At 43.7% G+C, this 23,174-nt stretch overlaps 1 protein-coding gene across 12 annotated transcripts in view; it reads right to left on the reverse strand.

Moving 5' to 3' along the window:
• The window catches only part of LOC135109235 (putative neural-cadherin 2), a 312,599-nt gene that overhangs the window by 8,781 nt on the left and 280,644 nt on the right, over positions 1-23,174 (reverse strand). For all 12 annotated transcript variants that reach the window (XR_010272615.1, XR_010272616.1, XM_064020468.1 and 9 more), the window contains 10 exons: positions 11,181-11,296; positions 10,189-10,353; positions 4,076-4,213; positions 2,833-3,673; positions 2,479-2,712; positions 1,965-2,140; positions 1,441-1,587; positions 1,130-1,306; positions 604-1,003; positions 199-401 (listed from right to left, as the gene is read on the reverse strand). Coding sequence is in view for 10 of the 12 variants with exons in the window: in XM_064020468.1 (XP_063876538.1) it covers positions 199-401; positions 604-1,003; positions 1,130-1,306; positions 1,441-1,587; positions 1,965-2,140; positions 2,479-2,712; positions 2,833-3,673; positions 4,076-4,213; positions 10,189-10,353; positions 11,181-11,296 (2,597 nt within the window). In the remaining 2 variants the exon portion in view is untranslated. The remainder of the gene's footprint in view (positions 1-198; positions 402-603; positions 1,004-1,129; positions 1,307-1,440; positions 1,588-1,964; positions 2,141-2,478; positions 2,713-2,832; positions 3,674-4,075; positions 4,214-10,188; positions 10,354-11,180; positions 11,297-23,174) is intronic.

The following is a 23,174-nucleotide window of genomic DNA, read 5'->3' on the forward strand; positions in this document are numbered from 1 at the left end:
TTGTGACTCGAAACTGTAATTTCGGCAGCTTCTAATACCACTAAACTATTTGTTATCGGAGCATACAAAACAAATCATAAGAGACCAAAGGACAGTTTGAATGAGAGAAGCATATACGCGGAATGACCTAAGCCTCGTTTGTAACTACAAGCTTTAAGATAGACAAGTACAAAACTGCAGTGTCATGCAACTACGTACCTGAGTCCTCCATAGGTAGGTGGTCTTAGCAGCTGGCTTCATCGGGTTGTCGTTGATATCGCTAATGATGACTGTGACAGGATGAGTGGCCGCCAGACCCCGGGCGTCGGCCACGCGCACCGCTGCCACCAGCTGAGGGTGCTCCTCCCTGTCCACAGCTGCGCGTGTCCATAGCTCTGCCCCGCCGCGGCCACTGTCCAGATCTGTTATGCAAGAAACAACACAACTAGATAAATGAACTCCCATTTCTATGCTCCTCGACTTACCACAACCACCGGCCTGTGGTAGAGGTTCATTCTGATTAGATACCACTGATGAATGGCATTGTCAACCTCTGTTTTTGCTCACCACATGATGCTGGAATATTAATAATTCAATGAGCAAGCAGGAGGGATAAGTACTCACGTGGATCAAACTGCAGAGACATAAGATCAAAGATGTACTGTGGATTTGATGAGGCCAGGGAAAAGGTGAAGGGCGGGCCGTGTCCCAGTGCCCACACGTCCTCGTCAGTGGCAGTGAGGACCCCCAGACGGGCGGGTGCCGCGTCCTCCGTCACGTGGAAGGTAACTGGGGGCAGGAGGAGAGGAGGGCTGTCGTTGACGTCTGTAAGGGTGATGGTGAGTGTGGCGGTGGCCGTGAGGGGCGGCGTGCCACGGTCCACGCCTAAGATCTTGGCCACTCCGATGGTACCCCCCGGACCCTCACGATCCAGGGCCCCTCGCAGGATTATTCCTCCCACTGCGTTGACAGCAAGCACATCCCAGCCTCCCTCCACGTGGTACTGCACCTTCTGCTCTCCGCCCTAAAATATACGGAGAGTGGTATCAGCTAGTCTTCTTCAAGAGCTACATTTTCTTAGTCCTCTCTCTCTCTCTCTCTCTCTCTCTCTCTCTCTCTCTCTACGATCTTTTTGTCGGTGTCGTCTTACCATGTCCGGGTCGTGGGCAGGAATGGAGGCCAGCAGGGTGCCCAGAGCTGCGTCTTCCCTCACTTTGACGTGGGCGTGGGTGCGGGAAAACTGTGGTGGATTATCATTGACATCTTTCAAGTGGACAGACACCCAGGCAGTATCCACGTGACGGCTGTCGTCCCATCCACCGCGTCCCTGACAAGACAACAAAGTCCAGGAACTAAGATTCATCTTTATAATTTCTGAAAGGCAATACCTGTGCTACAAACACACTGATCCAAAGGGCTGCAGCTCGACACGGACGCTAGCTGGTCTTGCTCACCACTCACCCGATCTGTCACCTGTACCATGAACTTGAAACCTCGCCGGTGAGTTTCGTCCTCGTAATCCAGAGTTTGAAGGGCGTACAGCTCACCCACGGCGCCCACCGACCGCACCGAGAAGAGCTGCCAACCCCAGCCGCTGTCTTCCACCACCTGGCGAACAAAGGTGTCGACATTACATTGTGAAAATATTACGTATATAAAAGTAATACATTCCTTACATTCACAGAAATATTCGGCTGACAAATAATTAGAACGCAACATAGGATCATATTCTGAAACATTTCTGCCCGCATCTTTTTTGCTCTCAAAAGCCTCTAGCTGAAGTTACATAAGTTTTCAAGGGCGTTTTTACGATTCTAGTGACATATTAACAAACTTTCTATATTATTAACAAAAGAAACATCACAGAGATTAATTATCACTGCGGCCTTTGACAACAGTGGTGAGAGAGCGAAGTGTTTCTGAACAGGACCTTAATGCCAACATGATGCAAGTAATCAAACCTATTCTCGTTCATTCTTACGTACTCTGTAAAAAAAGTAGTTAGAGGTGTCCACGTCAAGAACAGACACCTCCAGGAGAGAAATATTGTCTGGCGGGCCGACACCCCAGGTCTCGTCCACGTCCACCTCCCATTGCTTCTGCTCCAGCTGCGGAGAGTTGTCGTTGACGTCCGTGAGCCGCACCACCAGCACGCCAGTTCCTGCAGGGAGCGTCGAGTCTCCAGCATGACACAACACAACCACCGGCCAACACAGGTGACAAGAGGAGCGCGTGCATAGAATATGACCAGTGTTGTCTTTCTCGTTCACAAAGTGTCACAGTGCAGCAGAATTCAAGGGTAGATTTTAGTCAGCTTGGCAGTTGGTTAGACCTTACTAATCTCATTTTTTTCTTCCTTGAACTGGTCAGGAAATACAATATAGATGCCATACTTACCTATAAAGCATTTCAATACGCTGCATTTATTAATACAAAGAAGCATACATTACAAGTAGTTCACATACACTACTGAGACCGTGAAATCCCGACAATGCTCACCCCGCAGGCCGCCGCCGTCCATGGCCGCCACGAGCACCTGGTATTGGGGCGTGGTCTCGCGGTCTAGGCAACACGTGGCCGTCCGCACAAGGCCAGTCTCCGGGTTAATTGTGAAAATGGGATCTCCTGTGGTCTCGTGGAAAGCGTTCTTCTGGATGGAGTACGTGACGCGCGCATTGTCACCCTCCAAGGCGTCGTCTGCATCCCTGGCCACCACCACCGCCACTGACAGGTCTGCGGCGACGAGTAAATCATGCCAAGGTAGTGCAGTGATTATACCTGATGGTCTAGATTTATGTTCAGCCAAGGGAAAGAGAGGAATGCGGAATACCGTACCTACTATTCCATACTTACCAATCGGGCCATTCTCCTGCACCTGTCCAAACATGGTGGCGTTGGGGAACTCCGGTGCGTTGTCATTGATGTCTTTGAGAGTCAAGGTCACCACGGTTTCCGCCACGTGTACCCGCGAGCTGCCCAGGCCATGAAGGTCCTCCTCGCCGGGCAGGTCCTCAGGTCCCCCTTCGTCGTCTATACTGTCATCACACTTATTCAGTTCTTCGCCTCCTTCAGCTTCCTCCTCCATGAACCGCCTCACCCGCCATATGGTTGAGGTGCCTGCCAGGTGCTTCTGTCTCCACGCCTTCACCTTTCCACGGTACCGACGCAACAACCTGTGAGACTTTCTGGACACGCCCTTGGTACTCGGCGCCTCTCCCTTACCCGAGTACGTCTGGGAAGTCAAATTATTCTTGCAGTCACTCACACTTGATGTACATCGAGGCCCGGCGTTCACCATCACATCAAAATAAGGTTCTTTTGCGATATCAAAATAGTTGTCTTTCCCACGTATAAGGCTGCTAATGGTTTTACCCGAGTCTGCCCCGAAGTGTTCCCTGGTCAATGCATCGGTGCGGTGTCTGCTCAATACACTGTTCACCCGCGCCCGTCCTCCCTCCTTGGCTGAGGGGGCTGACCTGCTGCTGACGTCACCTCTGCCGGACATGTATTCACGTTTTCTGTGTGAGTTCCGAGTCGTTTTCCTTGCATCTTTTTCCTTCTCCTTGCGTCGGGCGGTGTCCTTGCTGGCGAGGTGGCGGTGGATGGCCTCGCGGCTCCACAGTGCCTGGCCGTCCCTCACCTGCACGCGCACCCGCCACACGGCGCGGCCAGCGGGCGGGTCGCGGTCCAGGGACTGTTGGGCATAAAGCAAGGCCATTATTCCTTCTGATGGCACGGGAAATGGTGAAGGATGAGGGCGGTTTGCAAAAAAAAAGTATGCAAAGTGTTACTCTATGACTATGGTAATGACAACGATAAAAAATAATAACAATGGCAGATGTGTAGTTTAGAAAATTTCTTTTGTAATAATAACAAGGATGACTACGACGAGGACGACGACGATACTTCTGCTACTACTACTACTACTACTACTAAACATACAAGTTCGAAAACTGAATGCTTACAGTGAATGTAAGTACATGAAGAAAATAAACATGAAATCATGAAAAATCGTGTACCAATGTGAACTGGAGCCAGATAACACCTGGAGCGCACCTTGACACGACATAGCACCAGCAGAACGTGTTGAGCTCACCCTGAGTTGGATCACCTCGCCTGTGAGGGAGTTGACGGAGAAGAAGGCGTCGTCTGGATGGTAGCCGTCCACGCCGTCCCCGCGCACCGTGTACAGCAGCCCGTGGTGGTCCAGCCAGTCGGGGTCCTCCGCCGCCACCTGCAACAGCCAGAGTGAGGGCGAGACGACTCCTGGAGGCATTACGCGTCCAGGTGGCAATGGAGCTGGGGAGGTCTGAAGTGGCCTCTGTTGATCAGTATACCAGCGACGTAATGAATAGCACTGCCGTTTGCAAAGCCACCCGTCTGCTCTAATTGGCTTAATTTTGAATACATATCATGGCGGAGTGTGGCACTCCATCTAGGTGTTCATCAGTGAGGCGAGTGAGTGGCCGGCGCGACAGGTGGTTCAAGTGGAGACACTAATAACATGTTCCACGAAGACAAATGAATCAAGCATCGCAAGCTCAATACAAAAACAGGAATGTATAAGGCTGTACATTGGTCGGCCCGCTGAACCTTATCAACTGCTGTAATTTAGTGATAAACATTACGGGAGGTGTGTGTGTGTGTGTGTGTGTATGCTCTCATCAAACACTAATAAACCAGGGAAGGCAAGGAGCAGACCACAAATTACCATCAGTCTCACAGTCCCTCTCGCCCCTTCCGCCTCTCCCCTCCGCGTCTCCTCAGCGTCGTCTCTTGAATGGCATCAGTAACCCACGCTCGGAACCCACTACGTCAATTCCTACACGCCCCGCCTCTGACCCGCCAAGCACACCTCCGACAAGTAGAATCAGGATGAATTAGAATACAACACAACACAACACACCTTGTTACCTGTCCAGAGAAATTTGGTCAGCAAACGCGCGTGCATGTGGCGAGCGCCTGTTTCAGCGACCACAATTTGGCAAGAATGAATCTCCCCCTAAAACCAACGATTCATGCACCAAACACTGCCACTGAATTTCAAACTCGCTAATTGCTGCGCCCACAAATTCTGCCGCGGCCTTGTACTGCCTAGAAAATCCCACCGCTTGGCCCTGTGAGTGAGGTCAGCAGCTCTCTCTCTCTCTCTCTCTCTCTCTCTCTCTCTCTCTCTCTCTCTCTCTCTCTCTTTCTCTCTCTCTCTCTGGCATAACCCGTCACCTAACTAGATAAGCTGAAGGTGAGACAGGTTTTGACTTCATTTCGTCATCTTTTCTACCGTGTTTGTTTCTGTCTTTGTCTCTTTTTCTGCCTTCCTACATCAATCCGTCCCCCTCCCCCCCACCGTCTCTCTCTCTCTCTCTCTCTCTCTCTCTCTCTCTCTCTCTCTCTCTCTCTCTCTCTCTCTCTCTCCCTGTATCATTGAGCACAGGACATGGGCTTAATTAAATATATACATCACTTCCGTGTACTGGTTTTCATAACGGAGACACGCCTTGCTTCGGACGCTGCTCTCATGCCCCTAAGTCCCTCGCATGTTACTCCTCCCTGGCGGTGATGTACGTCTTCCCGCCGCTCCTCAGGTCCTGGTATGGGTGCGCAGCTTTACTATGCATTCTCCCCATCTTTTGAATGTATGTTTCCCTATTCGAATGCAGCGAAAGGCTATCTGTACTCACGGAATTGTTGGCAAGAGCTGCGATATCTTTTGGAAATCACAGCCGAGGAATTGAGCAACGTGTGCGAGCAATAACGAAATATGCAGCAAACTTGTATCTGACCAACCCTTGCTTTTAGAGGCGCGCGGGTTTTATGTGGCAGGGATATATAGGAGAGTCTGCTACACATGTACGCACACTCGATAAATTTTAAGTCCACGGATACAATCGGATTAATCCTTCTTAATCCGGGAAGCGTACCGCTGAAAGGGTACACGCAGACACAGAGAGGAACGATTGCACACACGGTGGAAAATATACAGCGAGAAAACCATAAACCAGGTACTCGCATAACACTGAAGAAACTGATCTCCGTGTCCGAATAGTGATGAGTGAATGAAACCAGATACTAACATTAAACACCGGAGAAATGTATTTATCTCTACCTGAACAGCGAAGGGGTGAGTAAAAGTAATGAATGGGTGAGAGTGTTGAGTAAGGATGCCATTACAGGAGGACTGCCGGGCCGCCAATGTGTCACAGGTACGAGGGGTGAATTGAGTCTTCAGGAAAGGAAAGCACAGGTGTTCCAGTAACCTGCTACACTCACTTCATACATCTTTTACGCAAGAGGATCTCTGGCTGAAGGCTACAAAAAAAAAAAGCAAAAAAAAAAAAAAAGGCAGGAAAGGCAGAAAAAAAGCAGGGAAAAGGCAGGAAAAGGCAAGAAAAAAAAAAAAAAAAAACTCACATAAGGTACCAGTCCTCAAAGAGTAGAACCAAAAGCATTTTCCCTCAATCTTTAGTCTCCGTAAAAAAAAGTATCACAAATTTTCTCTCTCTGAATCTCATCTTTTTCTAGACAGAACTTAAATTGCTGATGGGAATCTCTAACTCACCTTTTATCTTAATTTTCGCGCGCAATTCGCCGTCGTGTGGATGTGTGTGCGTGACTTTCTCGTGACCACAGACTAGAAACATACAATCGTGACCAGCATTTGAAGGATTATTAGAAGATTTATGAGGTCTGTCAATGCGCGATTCCATTTTTCACCTTCATCCTTCACTCCTCCTTCATCAACACGTCCCCGCTCCGCTTACCTTCCTCCACCTCCGTTTTCTCTCACACTCACCTGAAAACTGACTCACGGACCTTGGATCGTATTCTTAAACGTTTAAGCTTCTTATCTCTTGTTATTTCAGGCTGTAGTGGAAGTTATTAGATTCTTTTAAAGTTGTTTTCATAAAGTGGTGATTAAACAAGGCTTCGGTCTCATCAGTGGTAAAAAAAAAAAAAAAAAAAAAAGAGCCCAAAGCATCTAATAATACCAGCTCTTGCTCAGAACAGTGTCTGATTCCGCCTCTTACTAGCACATCTTTACTCTTTCGTCACGTTCACTCCTTATCTTTGTGGCTGTCTGGTTTCCTGTTTTTCCCCCTGTTAGGTTCCGGCTTTCCAAGAACACTTTTGCTTAAGGGGTTTTCAGGCTTCCTCCCACGCACCCACCGCGAAGAAATAATACTGATGACCCTCGCACCTGCTGTGTTGTTCGGGGTCGTGATGAAGGAAACCACGGGAGTGTGAATGAGTGATGCCTGGTGTTAATCCTTTCACTGTTGCGGCTTTTGAAGTATGATAAATTTTGTGGTGGATGTTAGCTCTCATTACTCATGACTGTAAAGTTCTTGTTTAATTTGAGCAAACCTGGACGATTTTACTTAGCAAAAATAAACTTTGGGGAGTAAAATGTTCAATCTTTTCCATGGGACCTTCTCCTAGTAATGTCTGCCGAAATTGTGCTCCAGGCTTGTACCAAAATATTCTATCAAGACTGAAAGCAAGCCAAGGCAGTTAAAGTATTAGCAGTCAGAGGGGTAAGTGACGAATAACCCTCATACAGTATAATGGACCTGTAACAGTAAAATTGACCTGTTAGAGTAAAAATTAACCTTTGTTGGTAAAAGAGACCTATTACGGTAAGACTGACCAGTTAGTGAGATTGGTCTAAGTGGGTAAAATTTGCGTATTACGGTAATACTGACTTGGGGCGGTAGAACTGACCTGTTAGCGTAAAAAGTGACCTTTGTCGGTAAAATTGACCTGTGTCGGTGAAATGCGTCGTTTGTCTCACCGTCGCGACAAGTCCAACAACTGACCCTTTGGTGCCGGAGTGTAGGAAGATAACGATCGCAGAATAGAAGTCTACTCCCTGGTGGAGGAAGGGAAAGAATCCCCTGAGTAAGGTCGCCGCCTTAACACGAGGAAGCCGTGGTATTGACCAGTCGCGCAGTTTTTGTCTCTTAAAAACACTTGAATTTTCTCCCTCTGCCCTGTCTTCACCACCGCCACCTCTCTTCTCTCCACTGGTATAATCTGATTTTCAACCTGATCCCATCGCTCTCTCACTGCTATTTTCCAAGGCCACAGAGATAATTAGGCAGGTTCTCAAGAGCATTTCTTCTTTTAACAATGTAGAAATAGTGTTAATCTGTCACTAGACCCGTAAAAAAAAAACACTCTTAAAATAGTTGAGATGTGGACAGAAGTATTTCAGAATATGGCCCCTGATCTGTTCACAGGGACATAACATCTCAAGGTTTCCTCTTCCACAGTCTTCTCTTTCTCTTTCTAATTTTCTTACATCAGGTATTCCATCAGTTCACCTTGAATTAATTAGCGTCCTGAAAAATAGAGTTTCCCTTCTGTGTCCTCGCTGCCTTCCACGCTCCTCCCGCTGTGCTGACCTGGAACAGTTTTTTTTTTTTCAGTTGTTTCTGTGTCAGCTGCATCGGTCACGTTTGCGGCATAACCCTCAGTTTTATTCAGTCTTCCAGTACCTTTGGAAAAGCTGTGTCCTGCGACTGTGGTTATGTTTTCGATACTCAAATATCTGCACTGATTTTTCCTCTCCCCTGGATGACACAAGTTTCTCAATCCAAGTCTTTTTCAGTACCTTTTGGAATGCTAAGTCTTATAAATGTGGTTGTGCTTTCGATACTCAAGCACCTACACTGATTTTCCCTCTTTTGGGTGATACAAGTTTCATAGTTCAAGTTTTGTACTTTCATATAACTCGCACAGGAGGCAGATAAGTAAGGTGACCTGAGACGAAAGATGCACTGGACTGTAATAATGACACGTCCAATTCTCAAGTCTTCAGAAGCGATAGTTGGGGAGGAACCCTCATTTATACAATCCTATATCACTCTGTTAGCTAATATAGTCATTGCAAACATCCCCATACGAAAAGAAGGAAAAAAAAAAAGAAGAAAAAAATCTGCTGCTGTTTGTTCTTTGTGTGTCTCTTTATGTGCACCGCCACAAATCTAGTCTACGTCCGTGGTCACTTAGTAGAGCAAGCAGCAACAGGTGTGAGCAGGGCAGCAAGTCTGATGAAGCAGCGGGCCAAAGGAATCCCTGTTAAAGTGTACGTGCGTCGCTCTTGCCTTCCTCGCATGAGGGCTCACTAAGGGAGATGGGTAATTGGATACGCCAGGGAGGGTTGAAAGGGACGCGTGCTGTACCTGACTACCTGCTCGCTTCCTGACTCCTGACTGTCCATATAAACCGTGCACTGTTTGTAATACTGCACAGGTTTTGCAGAGGAAGCTTGTATACTGTGCTGGGCGTGGTGTATAGTGGGCTGATTGAGTCATCCAACGCTCACTCGTGGTCAGCAGTCGAGGAAACTGTAGTCACTTCTATACTTTTGCGTTTCCCTTCAATTTTAAGTCCTCTGATCAGCTGAAACTCTCATTGCGAAGCTTGACGATAGACTGTCATCGGAACATACGTATGCATTTGGTCATGATTGGAAACAAAGCCCAGGAACCATAAATCAGGAGGAACAGAGTACTTAAGACTGAGGGAACACGTAAAACAGAGTAAAGTGAAAACAAAACATTACACGACTTCTAACCATAACAATACCTCCATGATACCAGAACAGCAGGTTAATTGCAGCTGTCCTCTGACCTACCAAGAGCTCTCAGATTAATTTCAGTGGGGGATTAAATTCAAACTTCTCATTTCCTGTAATTACGGGGAACTTTGGAGGGAGTGGGATCAAGATACTTTCATTGCTGTTCCCTGATTATCTTTCCTATAATAATGTTAATGAGAGTTACCTGCCGGCGACGCTATTAAGTATGGATAAGGTTGATACATACGTGAGTTGAAATGAGCTTTAATTATTTTTACTGTTTTATACCCACTGAAAAAAAAAAAAAAACACAGCTGGAAGGTTTTATATCCATACTTGATGACTTGATATGTATTCTTGATGACCTCTCTCTCTCTCTCTCTCTCTCTCTCTCTCTCTCTCTCTCTCTCTCTCTCTGGCCCGTATCCACTATTTCCAAATATCACAGAGATCATTGGCCGGGTTCTCATGTATTTCTTCTGTTATTGATATAGAAATCTTGTTAATCTACCATTAAAACCATAGAAAACCATTAAAACCCAGCAGTGTAACATCAATTACAGCCTTTTTGAAAGTAATCGAGGTGGGGGCAGGAGAGATTTAAAAGATGGCCCTATCTCTCTCACCGTGATGATGGAGGCTGGCAGGGAGCGGTCATCCTCCTCCACCAGAGTCACATATGGCCGCGGGTCAAGGAAGTAGGGCGGGTTGTCGTTCACATCTCGTACCTTCACGCGGACCCTGGTGTGCGCTGCCTCGCCGCCCGCCTCCGCCACCACCACCAATTCATGCTGACGCCGCCGCGGGCCACGGGGGAGGGACAAGAAATGAGTGGATATTATTCTTAGGTGTCTATCTGCATGTCTGTATTTCCGTTGACGATTCATGTTTAATTTCCACAAGTTGATTGGAATTTCGGTGTTTCTAAAAACCATCTATTCATCACTTTTCGTCTTGTTTGTATTTGATTTCCATATGTTTAATGACTTTTTGGTAAGCCTAAGACCATCTGTTCACAGCACTTAGTCTTGGTTAAATTATTACGTGTATGGAAACAAAGCAACACAAAGAAACACAAAGGTAGAACAAATGACGGTAAACTTGTTAGCTTTTACAACACTATGATAACCTATCGTGTCCACATTAATGACAATAAAAGCTACTAATAATCTATTCTCTTTACATTACCTAACATACTTATCTCACACCTTTTCGACTACTTACTAATCAAAACAATAACAAAGCTTCCTATTAAAATTTTTCGTGTCTATTTATTCCATTACAGAGTTTTTAGAAAGGCCATACAACCAAAAAAACCCTCTGCGTTAGTCCAAAGTTGTCTGATTTATGCTACATTTTGTCCCACACTCCAAAATTCCCAGCTTCTTCCAGCCTCTTCTTCCCGCCACTCATTTCTAGGTGCTTTACTCATATTTCTGGCTACTTATTTAATACAATTACAGTTTTCACAAAGTTTATGCAGTAAAATCCTTACGTTATTCCTAAACTGTTTGATTTATTCTACATCTTGTCCCACACTCCAAGATTCCCATTTTCTCCCAGCCAATCTCTCCCGCCATTCGTCTCTGCATTCCCCAGTCTCCATCTCAAGCCTCACCTTATCCAGCACCTCGTAGTCCAGCGCCGCGGCAAGAGTGATGACCCCGCTGTGCTGATCGATGGTGAAAAGGCCGTCCCTGTTGCCGCCCGTGATACTGTACCGCACGTCCTCGTCTGTGAAGGGAAATAGTGGTGTGTTAGTGGTGGTGGTGGTGGTGGTGGTGGTGGTGATGGTGGTGGTAGTGTGCACGTTTATTTAGTAAAGTTAATATGGAGACTACTTCCCGTCCTCGTCTGTGAAGGAAAAATATAAGTGCCTTTGTAGTGTAGTAGTAGTAGTTGCCATCTCTTTAATGCAAGAATTATCCAGAATTCTCAGTCTTTTATCCCTTTTACTGGTAAACTGTATTTTCTCCTCATGACTTCAACTCTTTCAAGAGAGAGGATAGTAGTAGTAGTAGTAGTAGTAGTAGTAGTAGTAGTAGTAGTAGTAGTAGTAGTAGTAGTAGTTGTAGTAGTAGTAGTAGCAGCAGTAATAGTAATAATAGTAGTAGTAGTAGTAGCAGCAGCAGCAGCAGCAGCAGCAGCAGTAGTAGTAGTGGTGTATGTTTATTTGATAAAGTCAATGTATGGAGTCCGACAAATCCATTAAAAGAAAAAAAGGGGACAGATTCAGCAAAATGTACACAAAAACCCGTTCACTACCAAATCACGGACGACGTGTTGTACAACTTTCGACGAAAAAGCAGCGGAACATGAACTGCTAACGAACAATTCAGTGTAACTTCGGGAAAATGTTTTGAAAATACCAACGGGAATGTAAAAGGTTCTCTCTCTCTCTCTCTCTCTCTCTCTCTCTCTCTCTCTCTCTCTCTCTCTCTCTCTCTCTCTCTCTCTCTCTCTCTCTCTCTTTCTGGCATGACCTGTCACCTAACGCGACAAGGTGAAGGTGAGACAGAGAGGAAAGGGTACGCCAGTATAGAATAGTCATAGTCAGAAATCCAGCAACATACCATACTCAATTCCACTGTGTTCTGCTTTTCCCCTTCGATCTTACCTTTCGTATCCTCAAACATAATCCTCGTCTTATTCCAGCAACTCCCAACAAGCTCTAACTGAATTTATTGACGATTTTCGAGGGTGTTTTCATGACTATAAAGGCAATTTGATAGGGTTCTGCATAGCCACTGGAAAGAGAGAGAGAGAGAAAGAAAGAAGAAAAAAAAAAGAACATTTATGAGAGAGAGAACTCTATTAATAATTTCCGTGGGCTTTGAGAAACAATCGTGATAAGAGAACAAAGCGCTTATATATACGAGCATGAATCCTTTGACATGCTGACAATCTTACGAAACCTTGTAACTGATACATTACCAAGAGATCGGAGGATTTGAGATTGCGGGGAAACTAGACAGAGAGGATGGCTGTTGCTGGTGTTTAGTTTTCGTTCGTGTATTAAGCAGCTATATAGGGTACATACAGTCCTCTAGGAAAGGTTGTCTTTTCGTTCCATTACTCGGGGGTGGCTTCGATAGGCAGCGTTGTGTGGTGTGGTGTGTCTTTTGTGTCTATAATTGTGTGTGGAGAGGAGAGCAGCATAGTCTGTTTCTCGATTCCTGGCCGTGACTTTACAGGGAAGGGCAGCGCTGGGTTGATAAAGGCACCTGCTTCACCAGAGTCGACAGGAGGATAAGCCCTTGAGATCCCTATACCTCACTGCTCATTAGGGCTTGAGTACGAGTGGCAAACAAAAGAGACGTCAGGATTTTGGTACGATGGGAAGGGTTCATTAGAGAAAAATGTGTTCTTTTATTTAATATGAGATTGAAATGCGTGTGGATTTCATAATGGAGTGTGAGTTTCCTATCAAGCTTTATTATCGCAGAGTAAGTGAAGGTTATTCATACTCTGGTGGAAATGCTGGGCAAATAACGTTTAATTAATCGGATAGAAATGACAACAGATATATTCTAATGCAGAAGGACATTCATTGTGTGTGTGTGTGTGTGTGTGTGTGTGTGTGTGTGTGTATAAGTAAGAGAGAGAGAGAGAGAGAGAGAGAGAGAGAGAGAGAGAGAGAGAGAGAGAGAGAGAGAGAGAGAGAGAGAGAGAGAGAGAGAGAGAGAGAGAGAGAGAGAGAGAGAAACCATGTTATATATACACACAAATACAATACACTATGCATATTGCACTCCCTAGAAACACACTAACGGTCAGTCTAGTTTAATATATCAAAACCCCACGCGAAATCTAATAATCTATAGTCCCAATACTTGCAGCCTTTCACCACAAGTGCCCGCTGGAGGTTGAGGTCACGGTCGCAGCACAAAAGCACTTGGCATGGTCGGGTAAGGTTGGTAAATCATAAAACGCATCATTACCTGCGTGATGGGCGTGGCATGTGTGGACACGGTCTGCAGGCAACGCACTCGCTCTCTCATCTGCCCCTGCACCTGGCTGCCTGAACAGAAAGCGAGGAAAGGCTTGCAAGGTCGAGAGAGTTGGAGAGGAGAGACCAAGGAGAAACCAAAAAAAAAAGGGATGGGAATGAGAGTAGGATATGATTTTTGCATAAGGAGTAAGTAGAATGTCCTGGACCTCACTGTGGGACATAAATAGATAAAACTGCATCGCTAGTCCTCATTTTCGGCATTTCAGAACCATTTAAGTGTAGTAACTATTCCCAGGATGAGTTGGAATGTTTTTTTTGTGCTTCTTTTACCTTCTGAAGCAGTTTCTTTTTCTATTTTCTTTTTCGGTCCTGTTCTCCGTGTTTCTTTTCCTCTCCGTCAGAAAGTGGGACGGGTTCCATCTAGCGTTATGTGTACCACCAGAAGCTACTAATAGACTTATTTGTACGTGGCTTCTGTGACTGATGACATGAACTGGGCATCAAAGTGTGTAGGTACGTACAAGTATGCGTTTCGCTTTCCTTTGAGTGAGTGTGTGGATGTGTGTGTTCTGGGAAGCCGTCGTTCTCCTTATGCTGCCGCCTCGCTAATCCTGGCTAGGATCACGGCGGGGAGCAAGCGACAACATGATCGACAAACACCGAGATAGATGAAGGCTGCAGGGAGTATCGCCTCTCTCTCTCTCTCTCTCTCTCTCTCTCTCTCTCTCTCTCTCTCTCTCTCTCTCTCTCTCTCTCATCTAATATATACCAGTTTTGCGTACTGGTATTGCCAGGTGTTCGCGTTCTATTCCCTTGCACCAGGTTAGGACTTCCAGCAATACTATTTGAGGGGAACCACAAGGAACATTCTTACGAAATTATTGCATTATTCACAGAAATCCATTTCCTCGCCTCACATTGATTCTGCAGTTCCAAACCTTTAAGAAAACACACGGAACCACGCGGCTGCCTGAGGAGAGCGGATCCCCAAGCGACATTTGAGTGAGGAGCCCTTCTGGGAATATGATTTAGATCAAACACAAAACCCACTACTAGAAATTATGTGAATAAGAAAAATAGCTTTCATCAAAATAAAACATTAATTACCAGTAACAGTAGCAAGGACAGCGAGTTTCTAGGACGAATGAAATCTTTAACTTGGATCAATGACGTCACTAAGGGAACTCTGCTCGTCTCATGATGCCACCAACACACCCGTTTTGGATGTGTCAGGTTAGGTCCAATAGCCGAACATACCTGCTTGCGAATAGTAATGGTGGATACCCTAAAGAAAAATTAATGAAATGGAAACTAGTACGCCATGATTAAATGAACAAGACGAATTATTACGTTATTAATGCGAAGTGTTCCATTGATGACGTCATAATCCCTCCACCACACACAGGCCTGGGGCGAGATATGAAAGTGCTGTAGTATGCAACATGCTAAATATATTACGTTATCATACTCCTTAAAATAACAACATTTATCCAGACGACTCAGTGCTTAACAAAATGTCCTAAGCTATAAATGCTCCTAAGCACCGCAAGGATACTATTAGATGATTGGCTGAAACAGTCTTGACGTCATCACGGGAACACTGCTCCTATGATGACGTCACAAGATCGCTAATGTGGAACGTTCGGTAGGAATAAATTTAAGGACGAGGAATTCAAGACATGTACGAGATTTATTTGTTCTACACAGTTGCCATGTTTTTGCTTACTGTTGATTTTTTGCTTGCTTATTCACTGGTGGAGGATAGGGAGGTGTTTCATGCAGGGTTTGCCACGTGTCGCCATGGTGGCTTCTCCTCGGGTCGTTGTGTTCTCAGCTGCACGGTCGCAGTCAGGGCCAGTATTGTGAAACGCTTTGTTCTCACACCAGAACTTCTCAAATGCCACACAGATTAGTTAGGTTTTCACAACTGTTTGGCCCGTTCATGATACAAAATCCTTGCTAAACCATCACTAGAACTACGAAAACACTCTTGAAAGAACTTAATAACTTCCACCACAGCCTCATTGTAAGTTGAGACAAGCCGTTAGAAATCTTTTTGGCTTAACACCACTGTGTCACTCCTGTCAAGTGTTCTTATCTTATCCGCGAGCAGATGTGACAGGAAGCAGAAAGGTAGGTAATGGAAAATTTGAATACGGGACTATATTAATATGTGTTTGAAAATGTTAGCTGAAGAAACGTGATCTAGTGAAAGTAAAAAAAAGTATTCGTTCCGGATTAGAAGATAAGAATGATGAATATGTAATTGTAATATCAGCGTAACTAAAAATGTTAGGGAACAATAAGTCAAGGGAAAGAAAAGCAGGAATATCCGTTTCAAATTAGAGTGAGTGAAAAGTGAGGCGCGTGCTGGAAGAAAATGTGGAAAAATCGTCATTTCAAGCAGTGAAAATATTCTGGCGCGGCGGCATGAAGTATTCAGGTGATGAGGCTGAGTCACACAAGCTTACGTGAAATGGCCTCGTCAAACGGAATATTTTATAACGGCAAACGGAATTAATTTACGCTTACTGTTTCACTGCCGGAAACACACACAGAACACTGTTACTGCTACTGCTCCTGCCGGTACTACTACTGCTGCTGCTATTACTACTGCTACTACTACTACTACTGCTACTACTACTACTACTACTACTACTACTACCTCAAATACAACAACAACAACAACAACAACAACAACAACAACAATAACAACATCAGCAACAACAACAACAACAACAACAACAACAACAACAACAACAACAACAACAACAACACCAGCAACAACAACAACAACTACTACACCAGCAACAACAACAACAACTACTACAACACTAATGGCTTTATACTATGTGACCTGCCATTTCATTATACTCGTACTGACATTGGCTCGTGTTAATATTCCTGACATCTCGAGTACACTTGGGAACAAATATACACTAGTTTGGGGAGACCCGGGACTCTAGAGGTTGGTGAACATGTTGGTGTGTCGTCGTGTGGATTACAACACTCAAATCTTTCCTGCGTTACGGTCCATGTTTCTTTTATACTTGCGGTGAATTTATTAGCAAAGTGGTACTGGGGACGTAAGGATATTAAACAGACAAGTGGAAATACGAGCTGGGACCTCCAAGGGATTCTCTTCAGCAACTGCGTATAGTCTTGTCGTGACTCGTACTGTGGCGCGTGTTGTGAAGCCTTGATCTCTCATTAAGGGGTATTTACAGAGTCCACACAAATTTCTTACGTTCTAATGAGCCTTTTGCTCGCTGATGATGCAGAACACTTCTTACATTAATACTAAAATATTGAAACTATTCTTAAAAACTCAAAAGATTTTCTCTACAGTCTATTAAAAATGTAGAATAATTGTTGAACTGTTACTAAAACCATAAAACCACCGTTGAAAACCCATTACAATCATGAAAACATCCTTGGAAAACCCTATTAACTTCCACCAAAGCCTGTTCAAAGGGCAAAACCCTTCTTAACCACCACTTTAATCACGAAAACACCCTTGAAAACCACAATGCTCCACTAAAACCCGCTGAAAGCGTTGAATCACTGTCATCTTATCACTGCAACCATCAAAACACCCTTCGAAACCTCCATATCTTCCCCTAGAGCCTATTAAAAGCAGAGATCAGGCAATGAAATGTTTGAGAGTATGGTGTTATGAGTCTTACGTACACTGCAACCCTAGCGCCTCGACTGGCAACACTCTTCTAAGCGGCTTCTGAGTCATTATTCTTCAAGCCGCGCGCATCGTCCCTCGGTGGCCCCAGCTCTCAGTCGCCTGCCACTCAGTACTTTCTCTCTCTCTCTCTTTCTCTCTCTCTCGTCAACCTTATGCTTCCCACTCGAACACTGCACGGGGCTTTAACACGTATCCCTCGAAGCGCGATGTAGTGAACGCTATTATGACAGGGATTTTACTGCCCTTTGTCTAATCATATACGAGTACATGCAGGTAATAATAATGTTTGTTGTTTTGACGAGTACCATTAATCTCTGTCAGTCTATATACATGCAAGTAATAGTTCTTTCACTGGTGTTTACTGTTATGACACGAATATTGCTGACCTGTGTCCATCCATATACAAGTAATAGTTCTTTCGCAACCGGGTATAAATTTTTTTTCAATAATCTTTCACTTATTTTTGTACTGAGGCGTTTTTAGTAATTCGGTAACCTAGGAAGTGAAGAATTTACCTCCTGTTTTCTCCTTCCCATGTGCCCTGAATGATAAGAGAGGTTGAACACAGGAGAGTAAAGACGTCTTGATTTGCTGAGACGAGGGAAACGTTGGAATGATATTAAAGGTTTGCTTCTCCACAAGGGAACACAAGGAATGCTTCTTCTTATGACTGGCGAGGAACTGTACTCGTCATTAATAATTCGGAAGGAAAACGGAGTAAAAAAAATCGTTCGTTCAATAGGTTGTTTTTTGGGAAGGGAAACTTTTAATCTTATCTCATCCCTACACACTGGAAAAGAAAAAAAAAAGGACAAAATTAAGGGGGAGGGTGGAGGGATTTTTACAGAACAATGGGAAAACTGTATAAACTGCATGAAAACTGACAAAAGCATAATTCGAGCGTAACTAAGCCTTGCATATAACACCTAAACACACACACACACACACACACACACACACACACACACACACGAACCGACTCAACATGATGTATCCGATCTGTCTTTTATCAGTAATCGTTGTTTTCATCAGTTAATGCATCACACACCTAGAAATGGCGTCCAGCTTCGTGATGCATTAGTAAATGTTCCAAAAAATCAAACACTGACATAATCCTCTCTCGCTTCAGTCGTTCCATGCCTTCAGTATCTCATTTAGTTGATGGGGATGCACGTATCAGAACATTTCCACCTTTCGCTCCGTGTATGTAATGCCAGTACTTCTATAAATGACCTTTGGCTTGTTTTGGTTTCTTTTTTTCTTTATTCGTTTTTGCTTCATTCATGAAACTATGTCTTCTCGTTTTTTTTTTAAATGCTCCCCAACTTGTTTTGATTTATTTGTTTAATTTTCTTTCCTAAATTAGAAGTCATTTGGTTCTTTTCAACTTCCATTTTAAGTTTGAATATTAATCTTTCTTTTTGAGATTTCCGCTAAAAGGCAAAAAAAAAAAAAAAAAAGAAAAGAAAAACCTGCGGTGTTCATTTTTTTCCTTAAGTTAAAAATCTAACCTTCTTTTTGAATCTTAATATATTCCTTTTCTTTCTGAAGATAAAAAAAAATAAAAAAAGAATAAAAAATCGTGATATGCTTATTTTAATTAATTCTAACTTCAATTTTAAAATATAAACACATTATTTTTCTTTCTCTTGCTAATGGCCTTCAACTTGCTCCAGCTTCTTTTTCGTTAAGTATTTTTGCTCTTTTTCCTTGTGACTCATGAAATTTTTAGTGAAATTCTGTCTTTCCTCAGTGTTTACTTGTTCACCAATTAGAGTAGAAAAAAAATATTGAATTTCTTTTTTCACAGTGACTCTCTGACATAAATATTTGTATTGTTACAGCAAGAGATTCAGTTTAAAATTTGAATTACAACAAGTATTACTACCCACTCGCCAATTACTATAACCTCTATTACTCCAGTTACTACTTTATGTATATCATTCAGAAAGCCAATGAACTCGCTTGATTGCCTGAAATTCTACTCCTAAATCTTAATAACCACTGCTATATTCTATTCTGTATTGGGGACACTGGCCGAGAGAAAATAAAGAAAAAAGTTAAATAAAAGCGAATAAAGAAATTAACAAAATGAAAAGTAAAATCAAGTAAAATAAAAACAGAAAAACAAAAAAAATAAATGAATAGAAATCAAATACACAAATAAATCCAAATAAAGAACAAGAAAACGACAAAAAAAAAAAAAATTCGCTCGCAGTGACATAAAAAAAAGAAAAGAAAAGAGAAGAAAACATGAGATACAAGACAAAAGAAGAAAAAAAAAATCCTCACAACTATAACAACCTGAATTATCCAATTAGCATCATTACTACTAACACAATTAACTCGTTTACACACATCTTCTCAAAACCAATAAAACTCTACTAAAACAACAACTAATTAACACACACACATCTTTCACAGTCAATAAACTCACTGGCTTCCTTTCTTCCTGACTGACTGACTGAATTACACGACATTTATTTAGCATGCAGTGAATAGGGTTGAATTCTATAAGCTTTGCCCTACACGGTGGTGAAAAAAAAGTTAAGGTTTGCTGAAATTTGCCACCTCTGATAGAGCAGCGCCCAGTGTTGGTAGGCGCTCCTCGTGGCAGGGGGTGGGGTCATCAGTGGTCACGTTTTCAATCAGGTGTTGCACGGGCGTGATTACCTGTTAATTAGTGCGCAAGGTAGAGGTGTGTGTGTGTGTGTGTGTGTGTGTGGGGTCCAAGGATAGTACAATAATGGTGGTAGTGGTGGTGGTGGTGGTGATATTAGTATTAGTAGTATTAGTATTAGTAGTAGTAGTAGTAGTAGTAGTAGTAGTAGTAGTAGTAGTACTAGTAGTAGTGTACGTGTGTTTCCAGTTTCCCCTTTAATAAAACATGAAAATTTTCCTTCACTTTCCATTGCTTTTTCCATTAGTTTGTACAATTTCTCCTCTAGACTCTACGATTTTTCCTTCTGTTTGTTCAGCTTTTCAGTGCATGTACGTATGTGTCTGTGTACGTGTAATGTGTGTGTGTGTGTGTATGTGTGTGTGTGTGTGTGTGTGTAGGGGCAAGTCTTACTGCAGCCACCCTCCGTTCTCTACCATTCCCTCAGACCACATCCTCTTTATGCCGTAGAGGAACCCAATGGGAACCACCTCACCTTTCCCCCACCTGTGGACACCTGCCGCTCACCTGTCTGGCGGCACATTACGTCCCTTCCATTAGCAGGTGAAAAGTTGACTCCGGAAAGCTCACGAGAGGAGGGTAAATATCTCGGGCTGATCTATAATTGAATTCCTTTTTACTCTGTGTGCGTGCGTGCGTGCGTGCGTGCGTGTGTGTGTGTGTGTGTGTGTGTGTGTGTGTGTGTGTGTGTGTGTGTGTGTGTGTGTGTGTGTGTGTGTGTGTGTGTGTGTGTGTGTGTGTGTGTGTGTGTGTGTGTGTGTGTGTGTGTGTGTGTGTGTGTGTTTTGGGCCTCTACCTCTAATTAATCTTCCTCCACGTCAAGTCAAGTCGATGTTAATTAAAAAATCATTGCAAGGAAAAAAAACAGGCCAGTCACTTGACCCAGAAAAGTCGTGACGGACGGTACCGACCCGCACTCCCTCCACTGCCTGGCCCAAACATTGCCTTGGCTCGTATTCTAAAACAGGGACCTTTCATTACCACTGTTTTCACCCACTGAACTGCCTACGGTCGCCCTTTGTTGACTTCCAGAGCAGCGTGAGAGGATTTTTACATGCACACACACACACACACACAAAAAAAAAAAAATAAATGAATAAATAAAAAGGATGAATATGTGGATAACAAACATTGCTTAGGCCGGTATTCTAAAACAGGGACCTTTCATTAGCACTGTTTTCACTCATTTAACTGCCTATGGTCGCGCTTTGTTGACTTACAGAGCAGTGTGGGGAAAATGTTTGCATACGAAAAAGTAAGAATAAATGGTTAGTCCTGCATTTTCTAGGTTGCATAATGATTTAAGAGCTGCAGTGCAAAAATATGTCTAAAAATGTAGGTGATTGTGGGGAAAAATTGCCCGGCAGTGGAAAGGTTAAAGGCTAAAGAGATGAAGTGATAAGTCTTGGTGTTTTTTTCAGGTTAATTAAATATAATTCATGTTCATCCATCACCAGAATCACTGAAACACCTTTACAAACCCCTGTGACCTCTATTAAAAAAAAAAAAAAAAAATTGCGGCGCCTTATTTTAAATCAATCAAGAAATCAAACAGATGAAAAGTCCTGGTGCTTTTTTTTCCGAAATTAATACAGAATCCCTTGTTAAAATATCACCAGAATCAAGAAAACAATTGCAAAACACTTGTAACTCCCATTATATATATATATATATATATATATATATATATATATATATATATATATATATATATATATATATATATATATATATATATATATATATATATATATATATAAGAGAAAAGCTGCAGCCTTCCTTTAAGTCAATCAATCACTGCAGAAAAAAAAAAAGAGCGTTGGTGTAGGGCTGGTAGCGCCATCTGTTTCAGGCCTCAGCATACGGAATAGGGTGACCAGTTTCTCTCTCTCTCTCTCTCTCTCTCTCTCTCTCTCTCTCTCTCTCTCTCCCGTCTTTACTTTCCCAGTCATAGCTGATCAGTACCCATTTTATCCTTTTCACTGGTATGGCTGTTCTTCGTTAATCTTCCTCGCTCTGTAAGAATTATTTGTATGGAGGGACAGGAGAGAAAAGAGTGAAAACAGAAAGTTGACATTGTCTCTTGTATGATACAGAAATATTTACGAGAGCTCGGCACAAAAAATAGTGTCTAAAAGGTTACAGGTATTGAAGGGAAAGATTTGAGTCTGGCTGGTCATAGACAAAACACTTTCCCTCATAATTTTGGATAATCCTTTTGATTATTCTTTGGGGACGGGCACTTCAGTGGGCATTTTCTTTCTAGCCTTTTTGTTGCCCTAGGCCAGACCCCCCTTCCATATCTACGAGTACCTATCTATGTACCAAACCGGAGATCCCACACAGAATGGTTCAAACAAAGCACCACACACATCATTCACACTCGTGGACCAACCTAGTTACACAGAAAAAAATAATGAAACAGAAACAGCCAGACCTAGAATATAATCTGTTGAACGTAATCGAAATAAAAACTCGAAACGCTTAGGAAATACTGACCATTCTTGACTCACACACACCGCAACGAGACGCGACCAGTTCCAGACTAGTTCCTGGTAACGAATGGCACAATAAAACGATGATGAAAATATACAGCAAATAGGACAGCGCTAGTGAGACAAATCATCGCCGCGGAGGAAGTAAAGAAGGCGAGCTTAAGGGAGGCCCAGTGTGTGATGGTGCCCAGCTGGGAGAACCGGATACAAGCCATCTCCCGGAGGCCAAGGCACGGCGCCCCCTCATGCAGTGGAAAATATTACTCCATTACTCTGAGTAAACTTTTAAAACTGAAGAGGCGTTGGCGATGAGGTGAAAGGCGGACACGAGAAGGAGACGAGAAGCCTTTAGGAGAATGAGAATGAGAGAGAGAGAGAGAGAGAGAGAGAGAGAGAGAGAGAGAGAGAGAGAGAGAGAGAGAGAGAGAGAGAGAGAGAGAGAGAGAGAGAAGATACATATACAAAAACCGTGACCTAGACCCAAAATTCGAGACAAGCAGACAAGCACACAAACACGGTAGAAAAAAGATGAGAAAATAAAGTAAAACTCCTCAGGGAAAGACAAGAAAAGAGAGCTTCAGACACAGCAAGGTTGGCTGAGGGTACAAGAGGGGCTTAGTGCGAGGCTGGAGCATCGCTGTAAGGAGAGGCGTGAAGGCTCCCAGACACAGGCCCTCTTAGACGCGCCGGGGGAGCCTCAAACGGAATACTTGGTGCTGCCTCCGTGACCCCTTAAGACACATCCAAAACATTCCTGGAGTCGCCGCATCGCCTTGGACTAAACGCGC

This window comes from Scylla paramamosain, chromosome 18, assembly GCF_035594125.1.
Source record: "Scylla paramamosain isolate STU-SP2022 chromosome 18, ASM3559412v1, whole genome shotgun sequence".
Classification (NCBI taxonomy): Eukaryota; Metazoa; Arthropoda; class Malacostraca; order Decapoda; family Portunidae; genus Scylla; species Scylla paramamosain.